This window comes from Neltuma alba, unplaced genomic scaffold (genome assembly GCF_004799145.2).
Source record: "Neltuma alba isolate B1F8T4 unplaced genomic scaffold, ASM479914v2 tig00013153_pilon, whole genome shotgun sequence".
NCBI lineage: Eukaryota > Viridiplantae > Streptophyta > Magnoliopsida > Fabales > Fabaceae > Neltuma > Neltuma alba.
This window is the reverse complement of record NW_021637465.1, coordinates 53577-65412: the sequence shown is the minus strand read 5'-3', so window position 1 is coordinate 65412 and position 11836 is coordinate 53577. Positions and strand designations below refer to the sequence as shown.

General features: G+C 37.5%; 1 protein-coding gene and 1 pseudogene across 1 annotated transcript; both read right to left on the bottom strand.

Annotated features, from left to right (window-relative positions):
* Positions 1-46: 46 nt before the first annotated feature.
* On the bottom strand, positions 47-1825 carry LOC114734885 (diacylglycerol O-acyltransferase 3-like). Its single transcript, XM_028922532.1, has 3 exons — positions 1597-1825; positions 1375-1564; positions 47-988 (listed from the first exon to the last, which is right to left on the bottom strand). Exons 1-3 carry the CDS (start codon positions 1767-1769, stop codon positions 257-259), a joined length of 1095 nt encoding a protein of 364 aa, XP_028778365.1. The 5' UTR covers positions 1770-1825; the 3' UTR covers positions 47-256.
* A 1437-nt stretch (positions 1826-3262) lies between these two features.
* On the bottom strand, positions 3263-11078 carry LOC114734882 (uncharacterized; annotated as a pseudogene).
* Between the last annotated feature and the right edge of the window lie 758 nt (positions 11079-11836).

The window sequence follows — 11836 nt, the reverse complement described above, 5'->3', positions numbered from 1 at the left end:
TATAATACAAATCGGAGGAAGCATAACAAACCAAAACAACCAGGCATTTGTGTAACTAGTGTGATGTAAATATTTACAATTTCGAAAATTATCAGACCTGTGGCTACAACAGGCTCCCAGCCTCCCATGATTACCTGACTAATCCAAATGCACAGGGCAAAAGTAGGATCAACCACACGACCTCCAGCAAATAAAAAATATTCATACTATTAGGCTACAAGGCCATGGAACCTATTTAGACATCTCAAACCCATCGTCAAGGAGCAGCAGCAGCATCAGAACTTGGATCACTCTGATTGTCCCCAAAGAGACTAGCCACGATAGCATCCACGTCCTCCAAAGAAACACCAATGAACAGGGGATTGGCAGGAATCTTGACAGAATCATTATTTAATCCCTCAGTGAGACCTTCACCAACAGAATTTTGAACCCTCACATTGGGACCAGTTTTGCACTTCCCCATGCACTTGCAACCTACAACAGCACCTTCAGTGCCCACAACCCTCTCAAATTCTTGAAGCAATGCAGGAGCTCCTGATTTTTTGCACTTGTTACCCATGCAGACTTCAATCCTCTTTTGAGGTGCAGTGGTAGTAGCTACATTATCAAATTTAGAGCCAACATTGATGCTGCTAATACTAGTATCACTAGAGTATGCACCAAGCTCAAAAGGGTTCTCATTGGTAGTCCTTCCTTGAGGCAAAGAGCTAGGTGGGGAAAGCACAGCAGCCTCCTGAACAGGTGACTGTAATTGATCTACGGTTGCTGAGGCAAGGGCGGTACTTGCTCTAAGGCTGCGCATATCAACCATCTCCCCACGGTCGCTGTCACTTGATTCAGATGAAGACGAAGATGAAGATTCACAATCAGGTGCAGTTTTCATCCTAGCGGCTTTTAGCTTGGCTTTCTCTTGTTTCTTTACTCTCTTCATTTCCTTCTTCTCCGCTTTTAATTGTTCTAGTTGTTTCAGTAAAACCTCAGCAGCGTCCTGTGTACAGGAAAGAACAAATAAGAGCATGACACCCATGGGGAGCTGAGCCCCATCTACCACTTACAACAAAATAGAATGCAGGGATTTACACAATCCATTCAACGTACATGTTTTGAAGTTCAAACAATCTAATAATTTTTTTTAACTGTTTTCCGAGACAAAGTATTAACTACTCATGAACCTATTGCCCTCCAAACACCCCCCCCAAAAAAAAAAGGGACTTTTGAATCCAGCTTTACTCATCTCTTAGACAGGTAAGTAATTTTGTAAGATTACACTTCAGCATGCCAAAAAACACAACATATTGCACCCAAAAAATGAAGTAACGTCACCACAGAGCGACCGAATTATGTCAAGTACAAGAATAAAAACACGAGACTCACCGAGGTTAGCTTGCCCGGAACTTCCCCCAACAAATTAAGCTTTTCCGTATCCAAATAGAACCCCAATTCAGAGGCCATCAACAAGCCCTTAGACATCCCTTGAGCAGTTTCATCTTTCTTAGCTGTCAGAACTGCCGAACCCTGTTGCTTGTCCCTAAACACCGCACCTGGGCGTCGACGCCTTGTAATACTGGAGATGCCCATTGTCAGAGAATCCAGAATCCGATAGCCCTCACCGAAACCCTAATACCCCGAACGCGCCCATTAAAACGAGAACCATCACCACCCACATCCACCGACCCGCCGGACGCTAAACGCCGAGGAGAAGACAGGTTATCGATTCCGGCACCGTAGATGTTGGTGATTCGCTGGAGAACGGTGCCGGAGACCTCCATAGCCTTAGAATCAAAGTTGGAATGCGCCTTTTTCAGTTTTCTTCTCTAGCGAACCCCTCTGTTTCTCACGTTTAAGGGAGGAATTCATCGGGATTCAAAGGAATGCCACGGTGGACGGTTGAGATTTGTTTAATGGTGACGTGGCAGTCTCTCTACCTTCGCGCCTGGAGGCGGCTGACCGTTTTATGTTTCCCACGCTTTTTCTTCTTCCAAACACACGAACAAGATCAATATAGTCCGTTCGATGTAGCCTTAATATCGGACGGTGACAAATTTACCCACGTTACGACACTTAGGCTGCCGTTGCGTTGCTGTGCTTCTTGGACGTGTCATTCGCACATTATTATTGCGGTATTGCCCCTTTCATCCAAATTCTTATTTTGATGGTCGAAAATTCAAATATTATTTATAAGCTATAAATGATATTAATTGAAATATTACTTTCCAGTTATTTTTAGGATGAGTAGAACATATGTATCATATCTTAAATAATATAATTTGTTAAAATTTTATATTTATTTCAATTATATTTTATATTTATATTTTTACATTAGATTCATTGACGGTCCTAAATGTAGCAATAATCATGATGAATTTGTTTAGGATTGATAATGAAGAACTTAAAAAAATAATAACATTTTGGCCAAAAAAATAAAAAAAATAATTTCAATGACTTACATAGTATATGTATATGTGAGTATGATAAAACTCTCACCAGTAATGTTAGTTAATGCTTTCTTGTCTTCTTTCAATGGTGTTGAGAGACTGAAATTGCATTTTAACTCAATAATATTTTTCAAATAAAAAAGTAATGCATTATTTAGCTTAAAAAAATCATTTAATTTATTTAAGTTATATGAACTAAATATTTATAATATATTTTTGGTTTCATGAGACATTTCAGGAATTCAAGCGTTAATACAGAGTCAACCTAACTTACAGCTCATGGTGGCATGTTTGAGGGATTAGTTGGAATTGAAAGCGAGAACACAGAGCTATAAATGGAGTGGACCTCAAATATTTTAACACCTTATAATTGAACACACCATTCATCATTATTGAGCTTGCAAACATCGTGCAAAGGAAATAAAGTTTCTCTTGATGGAAAAGAATCAAAATTTCAGAACAAATATGCTCCCAACCAAAGCATCATATTTGGCTATCAAAAGAAACCTACACAAGAAGCGTTAGTGAACCCAGTAATAAGAGATTTTTAGTAGTAATTTATTGTTATACATATGTTCATCTGTTCACCAGGACTGTGGATTGATTGGTATCAAGGGCCCTGCAAAAATTCATCATGTCATGTAACTAAATATCGTTACATCCGGTCTTAAAAATAAGATCTAATTCTTATATTTATGACCGGAGATAGTACTACACTTTTGGATGGTGCTTTTTAATATTATTTACCAAAGTATAGAATTAGCCTCTTTTGTTGCTCCCTTTGGCTGAATTAACTAAATGCAATGAAATTGAATCTGACAATCAGCTTTCATAAACATAATCTATATTCAATAAAAACATTTAGCAATCGTTTATAAAATCAAATAAACACAAAATATAAGGATGCATTAAACATGCAGGTCAATTATTATAGTAGAGCTCAGTAAACATTAAGAGATGTGCCTAAACACGGCACGGCTTTTCTTTACAGAAATAGATAGATATGAACTACATATGACTACGCCATTGACACTATTGACAGAAGATTAGCCATTTCACTTACTCAGCTACTACATTATGGAACGCTCTCTCTTCAAAACCTCTTCATGTTCCTCCGTATTTCTTCAGAAAGGTTGATACTTGATACTGTGCTTGCAACCATTGGCCTCTGGACATCATAAGGAAAAGAATAATGAATGCTTAACAGCTATTTCTTCTAACCATTAGGTCCCCAAAATCAGTGGCTTCTCAGGATGATGGTATGCCGGCTAAAAGTTCTCGAGATCCTGCTAGGTGTCCGGGACACGTTGCCTTATTTCTTCAAAGGCACACAATGTTTCTGAGTCCAAACCTCCAGCAAACTGCAGAAAACATACAGGAGAACTTGATGGTAAGAATTGAGTTACGGGTGTCCACAAGTTTCAATCAAAAATATTAATGCAGTGACATGTCTGGAGATTTGCACCAAAAGAATTACCTGATGTGCCCTATATGCAAAATGCACACCCTGAAGCAGAAGAGATTCTTGACTAGATTCTCTGTCTGAGTTCCGAATGGATTCAAGCTCCATTGTCACTCTTTTCATGTACATCTTTACCAGAGTCATGGATGTGTCTTCTTTTATCTGCAAAAACGTGGTATGGTGCCAATCAACTCAACTACATCAATACAACTGGACAGCATGAGTAAAGAAATAGGATTGTGATGACGGGACAGGAAAGGCATAAATCCTTTAACGTAATTTTTAGACGCGGGCTTATTAAAAAGTTGATAACTATTGATGACAGAAACATAATTAACAACTATTGATAACGTAATTTTATATAAATGTAGCGTTAGTCACAAGCCAAAAAGCAAAGTTTCATTATGGTTCTCGTATGCAGAGTATAAACACAAAACTATATACCTTTGACATAATTCCCGAGTCAAGCATCCAAGCTGTTGGAATTTTCAAGTCGTGATATGATCGCATGACAGAATTTCGCAGTTGATTAGCTTCTGTATGCTCCGCTCAGACCTACCAAAAGGAGACGTGAACGAGGACAAAAATAGCATCATCATTCATAATTCTGGCACGTTTTGAACTAATATATAAATAAGTTGTCTTGATATATTTTTTACTTGTCTAATAAGCTGGCCATCTTTTTTAAGGCAGCTCCACAAGGAATGTCAGGATCATCCTTGAACGAGGAAATCTCCTGTTCTAACAACTTAAGGTCACGATATTCAACTGCAGCTTCTCGCAAGGCATCAGCTTTCCTCTCTGGCCAGTTAAAATGCTTCAAGACCGCTTGCTCATCGGCCTGTAGAAGATAGAATTAGCAGCCAGTGATGACAACTTCTATCATACCAACTGAGCTCGAGGTCCACAACATCAATATAAAATCAATGTCTTTCTACAAGTCTTGTGACTATGTCTCATTTACTATTTCCATTCTTCAGGAAAATATTTTTCAGATTTGAGAAACTGGCCAAACAAATCAATAGATTTCATCAAAAACTTACCAATGATGAGAGTTGGCCATCAAGCCAATCTACAAACTTCAGGACATCTTCTATATCTGAGTATGCTGCATCTACCACCTTCTTTATAAGGTCATTAATGAATTCTCCTTTTGTTTCAATGTCTGTCCTTATCTAGATAAGATTGCCAGCCATTAGTGCAACATACTCTGAAGTTATTAGACAACAGGAGCATATCCAAAAGTTGATTTTCAACACAAAAATGCTTACTGCTAAGAGATGTGCTGAACGGTTTTGAATTTCTCCAACAATGCTACTGTGTGCACTTATAGCTACTGGTTTATGGAAGTTCCCTAATCCTCTTGGATTTTTCTTCACTTCTTGCTTCTTTAAAGCATTATACAAGTCAACAAGTACAGGGGCCTTTTGGGTGATAGATGCTTTTGCTGGAGGCCTGGATGGGATTGGAGGTGGTAGAGGTGGCGGAGGAGGCGGTGCAAGACATGGCCTAGGTGGAGGTTTTCTTCCGACACTTGCAGCTTTAGGAATAACACATCCGGATGCTGGCACTGGAATCGGTGCTTTAACAAAAACTGATTCAACAGTATCAACCTTTTTAACCTTCGACCGCTCCAATTTGTCAGCGATGAGTCTTTGTATGTCTTTAAATTTGGTACTCTGGTGCTCTCCACTTGTCTCCTTCATCCAAGACGAAAATCAGAATAATCTCTCAATAAGCTGGTAATTAAACTAGGTATTATATAAAACTATAAAGCATATAATCAGTCTCATTTTCCTCTTAAACTCATGACGTCGAAGGCCCAATCGAACAGTGGTAAATGATCACGAAAAATGGGGCAAAACTTGGAAATATAAGGCATAATTGTAGTTAATAATTTATGGGCGGGAAAAAGAAGAAAGAGAGATTGAGACGAATCCTATAGTTGAAGCAAGGTATAACAGAACCACAAAAAATTTGACTATCACCTTTTCACGGGTGCTAGCCGCAACTAACTTTGCCTCAGCAGCAGCGAGATTTTCGGTCAGCTTCCTGTTCTGAGACTCCAATTCAACGTTCAAGCTCTTAACCTCATCCAATTCAGCCTTCAAGGCCACCACCTCAGACTCCAAATTCTTGATCAAGTTTTCGCTCAAATCAAGTTTCTCCAGCAATGCCTTCTTCCCAGTCGGGTCGTCTTCATTCTTTCTCAAACTAAAATCCCCCGCCCGTCGTCGGGGCCGAGCAAATTGCTCCACTGCAGGGCGATTCACAAAACGAGCCGTCACAACTTTGGCCTCTTCGGTTTCCTTAGCCTTTTGAGATCCCACAGCTACCTCACCAGATTTTGGCTTGTTGAGCAGAAGAGCCCTCTTAGCCTTGGAATTGTTCTTCATGTCTGGAGGTACTGACTTTGCTCTTGATGATGATGGTGATGGTGATGATGATGAAGGTGAAGATGATAACCCATTGACAGTCTCTGGTGATTTGGAGAATCTTTGACCTTAGAAGGTGCTCTCAAACGAGAAGGCGTTAGGCTCTGCTGGGACGTGTCAATAGGCTTGCATACACTTCTAGCTGTTGAGTTTGTCGTCGGAAGTGGCTGCGGTGGTGTCGGCGGCGGCGTCACTTGCTTCATAACTCTTATTGTCAAAATGGGGTCTGCAAGTAGGACAAAAATGATCACAATTTGGCAGCAGAACAAGTTATAAAGCCGAAAACTTTTGCCTTTGTGAAAAAGGATGTTCTTTTCTGAAGGAAAAGACAGAGTATATATGCTGACGCCCGTGTGTGTGTGTGAGAAAAGGGTGAGACTTTGAGGATGAGACAGTATCAATTATAATATAGGGTGGCCATTGACAGCCACCTTAATGACCCACAGGCATTCACGCAATAATTAGCTTTGATTCTTCTTCTTCTTCTTCTTCTCTTCTTCTTCTTCTTCTTCTTCTTCTTCGCAATTCAATTACAACTCTCGAAAACCAATCCTTCGACCTAGGAGGGTCACATGCTCTGCTTTATCTTGGCCACCTCACGACCAAGCAAGTGAACCCAAGTTGACGAGCTAAGGACATATTTACCAACCCAGGTCCAGGTTGCGAACTAGATGCCAGATAAAAGTGGTGAGAAAGAAAAAGAAATTCCATTTGTTGCTTTGTCCTGTAATGCATGATCCTAGTCGTTGTCCTTGTCTCTGTCCGTCCCTTCGTACACTTAGAATACAAAATGCATTAGCATATGCCTGTCTACAACTAGGATTAGTTTTTGTTAATAAAAACTGACACTTATAGCTAAGGTGTTTAAAAAAGCAAGCGTTCTCAGAAGAAAAATAAAATAAAATTTGGGACTTCCCAGTTAGTTGGTTTGGATTTTGTATATTTTAGTACATATTACTGGCCAAAGTACCCACTAAACTTTTCATCTTTGGATCACAGTGCTTGTGATTTTGTTCTTTGAAATATTGTGCTGAATTATTTTTTAAAGAAAAATTAGGTCTGTACGACTTTGTTCAAATTTCGGTGGAAAATTGTCCTCGTGTGCCTAAACGTTGGCTTAAAAATAAAGTGTTTATGACTTAAAATTAAAGAGACCGCAAGCTAAAAGCTTTGAAGACTAATTATAAAATATACTGATGATTTCGTTGCCGAATAAAGTGCTCGTGGGTCCCAAATATTAGACCCTGTTTTCTATCAGGCGTTCTAAACATTAAAAAAGAAAAGAAAAATAATCACTAGATATTGTCCAATTCATTTTGAGAAAAAAATCTTCCATAGATCGAGACAAACATGTAATTGTTCATGTAAATTTAAATATATTTTGCATAAAGAGAATATATTTAAATCAACCGGTATTAATAAAAAAGCGAGAAACAAGTATGAAGAAATCTAAGGATTAATTTTCACCAAAAAAAAAATCTGGGTATTAATTTCACGAATCCAATAAGGTGTTAAAAGCTTCATAAGAATTCAATTATAGAGCTGTGTCTTGTAAGGTGAACTTGTTAGTTGAGGGTCATGTTTCAAAGATAGATTCGGTTGGTGAGTTTTTGTGAAGTGGGTTTCCATCAAAATAAAGTTTGCTTAAATTCAAGTGCTTCTTTAATTACACTTTTTGTCTAGCAATGTATATGGCTTTAACTCCAAGTCTTAACTGATCCATTCATTGCTGATAACACCAGTTTTCTTTTTGCTGCTCAAGTGGCACAATCATCAATAAAAGCATTCTCAATTTTCAGGCAGAGGAATCTTAAATACGCACGCAACTCTAATTCCATATGTTCACAAACCATAAATATAGATGTTGAAGTTTGCAAACTAACGATAGAACATATAAATCATTGCATCAAATTGCTAACTTTCCTAAAGTGAATGTGTGGAAAAAGAATGCCTTAATTCTGATTAGATGGAACAAATGGACGAGTGAGAGAGAATATAGGCCCTTTGGTTGGCCTTGTCATGTGGTTTAATGTCAAAATCAGACTTTATAGGGGTTGGCTAGGGTGGCATTCATATCCTTATCTCCCAAAATAACTCCAACTTCTATGAAATATGGACCACACCTTCAACCAGATCACTCTTCCATAAGCCTCCAAACAAATCAAATACATACAACCAAAGCAAGAGATAAGATGTTCTCTGATTTTATGGTGAGTTTAGACACTTGGTGTCCTAGGAGGAGTTTGGCTCATATATTGCACAGAGTTCGATATTTAAGGGCTGTTTGGATAGAAACCAAACCATAGTTTTAGAAGTGCTTTTACGGATTACGAAGTAAATATGTGGAGGAAGTTACCTCGTTTTGCGGAAAAGTGCTTTTGAAACCACGGTTTTGAGAATGCCAAACACCCCCTTATATATCAGAACCAGCAGTTAGTTGGGTAAAGTGGAAAGGGTTCAATTACTTTTAAATAATGTCCAAATTTTGAACCTTATAAATGGGGAAAAAATTGTATTAAGAGGACTTCCTCTTAAATATGGTCAAATAATAGTAGAAAAATTATATAAAATTAGATCGCTTTAATTATGCAATATTATTACATATATAATATATTCCAAAAATATTTTGATGGGTCCATGAAGATTGGGAATGCAAACAAATATCCAAAGCATAGGCCACGCAAATCGAAGACCTAGGATCAAGCAATTTTAGGCAGTACATTCACGAAAAGATGTGTCTCAGCTATCAAGATTCCCCATCTCGCTAATGAAATGTATTATTATTACTATTACTACTACATATATATATATATATTGAAAAGGCAAATATGGATTACCCTAATAGCAATATTCCTCATTAAAAGACACAAAAAGCTAGTGAGTCACTAAGTCATTGCTTAAGGCCCTTAAAAGCTACAAAGATTCCTTTCTTGATCTCTACAAAATGGCTCAAAATCAGGAAAAGTTATAAACTTACTATGAGTTAATCAGATCCAAAAGCATGTCTCTGATCTTTCTTTCGTTAACTTTTGTATAACAACATCAAGACTATTTTAAAATATCGTGGTGATTAAATACAGTTGGAAGATAAGAAAATTATCTGTGATAAATTTAGTTTGGAACCTCACAAATTGAAGATACATGCAAGCTTAAGAAATTAGTTAAATAACGAACTAATCAGTGAGAAGAACTATCAATATAAATTTATAAGCTTATGATGATTTATCAACAAATTTTGAAAATCATGAAGTCAAATTTTTTAAGAAATTATGAACATCTTAAAAAGCAAAAGAAGCAAAACCACTGTCACGTGAGTTATTAGCTCAAGTTTGATCGTTCTAATTAACAACCGCAAATGAAATGACTCTTCAATCATGCCATTGTGTCTAGCAATGTGAAAGGAAAACGTTTCCCTCCAAAACCAAGGAAGCAACCACTAGGTGGGGCATGTAAGGGAAAAGGATAAGAATCTCTGTCTAAGAATCTTAAAAAGACATACCTGCATCTGATGTGAAGAGGCGCGTTAAGAAAAAGATGATGGTTAAACAAAGGGAAGAGAAGCATATGACCTGACTGGAAGAGTTATTCACCTTCTAAAATTTGCAGCAAATAGAGTTCACTCATGCAATACTGTTGGCCAAGAGCTTCATGTGATTGCCAATAGCCAAGGGCCGTCTTTTATATGTGTGTAAATATACATATGATATGATTAAACTCTTTGGAGTTGGTGAAAAGGGGAAACCCGTGAAACCTGAATAAGCTACTTATTCTATAGACTTTAGCAATGTGTGAGTGCGCAAGAAAGTGAGAGAGAAAAAGGAGAACCATTTTCTGCTGCTTCTGCAGCATCTGCTCAATTTTAGAGCCACCGCACTCCTCTCATAGTTCAAAGCAATATTTTCCAGCCACGTCTTCCATTAGGCCTAATACAAACAAAAGCCTTTCCTGAATCACATGTTTGCCCCACTCGACCACAGGACCACTCTGACCTCATTTCTTAATTTGACTTCCCTCACAGGCAGTATGGTCTTTCCAAAAAAGAAAGAAAAAATTAACGACTCATGTTTATAATGGATAGATAGATTCCGTTAACTATATAAAAATACGAAGATATGGCTGCCAATTTTCAAGGGAAAATATTCCTTAAATAATCATACTTTCTATTCATAGTTATTTTGATTTACTTTAATTTTGTAGACGAGGAAGATGCATGAATTTTTCTAGTTTTTATGCAAAACTAGCTGGGCTCCGTTTGTTTTTTATGGTAAATTTCAGAGGCACATGAAGATTCATCTGCAGACAAATTTAAGGACAGAATGTCTGTTAATTCATCAGCTTCCCAACTATCCGAGTTTTGGTTATAAAGAGCATTTAAGCCTACAGCTTTCACAACTCAGCTCATCAAAAATCAACCAAGAAACCACTTGGCAACAGCCTGCAAGTTTAACTTGCGCTTAAACTTCAGAAACCAGAGAGACTGAATATTGATATACCTGCAAAGAAGCTTCCTTTATCTTTCATATACATATTGCAGTCTTCTAGTCTTAATAGCTCCTCTTTCATGTGGTTAACCTGACTGAAGTATGAAAAATGAGATCACAGATATATATGATGAATGACTAAACACAGAAATTGACAAAAAGGGAGAAAGAAAACCTTGAGAATTGTTGGTGAGGGTTCTTGAATTTATAATGGGGTTTCTCTGGAGCAATTGATCAAACACTTGTAAGGTGATAAAGGGAACGGGTGAGAGGAGGGGATGGTGTAGTGGGTGATTTCCTTTGAAGGAATGCTTGCAAATAAATAAGAATGAAGAAAGAAAGAGTCCCAATCTGCTCTTCCTTTGTTGGGTGTGACTTGCATATCACATGAAAGTGCCATTTCTTACAGCGGTTGTTATATGATACAAACCAAAGAATGATTCACCATTTTGAAATCGTTTCTCTTTGAAATTGCATCCTTGAGCTTGTGTTGTTTCTCTTGTTTCAATGGGTAGGTTTGTTTTCAAATCCTTAAAACAATATGTCTACATTTTTCCCAATTTCCAAGTACATCTCTCCTTGTTTAATTCGAACCCTTGGTTATTGTGCAGTTGTGAGAATATAATGAGAAAAATAAAAGATTAATGTGAAAGAAGAAATAATTGTTATATACAATTTCATTTTCTGTGTGATTGTAGAGAAATATTTACATTCTGCCGTTTTCATTGTAACAATTTAGTGACAATTCAAGAGCCACGAAACTTTACCAAAATTAATATTTTGATTGCCCAACGAATTTTATCCCCTTATGGTTGGTACGTCGGTCTATGAACTGTGTCCAAAAATGGGAGACATCAAGGTTACCATTTAATTTTTAAGTTTTAACCAACTTGTTCTGTATCATCTTTAATTCTTTATCCCCTTTGGTTCGATTTTTTTCCATGTCTTTCCAAACAATTGATGGGTTAGCTTTATGGATAACATGAATGAATTTGGACGCAATGAAGTTGAATGCAGAGTATT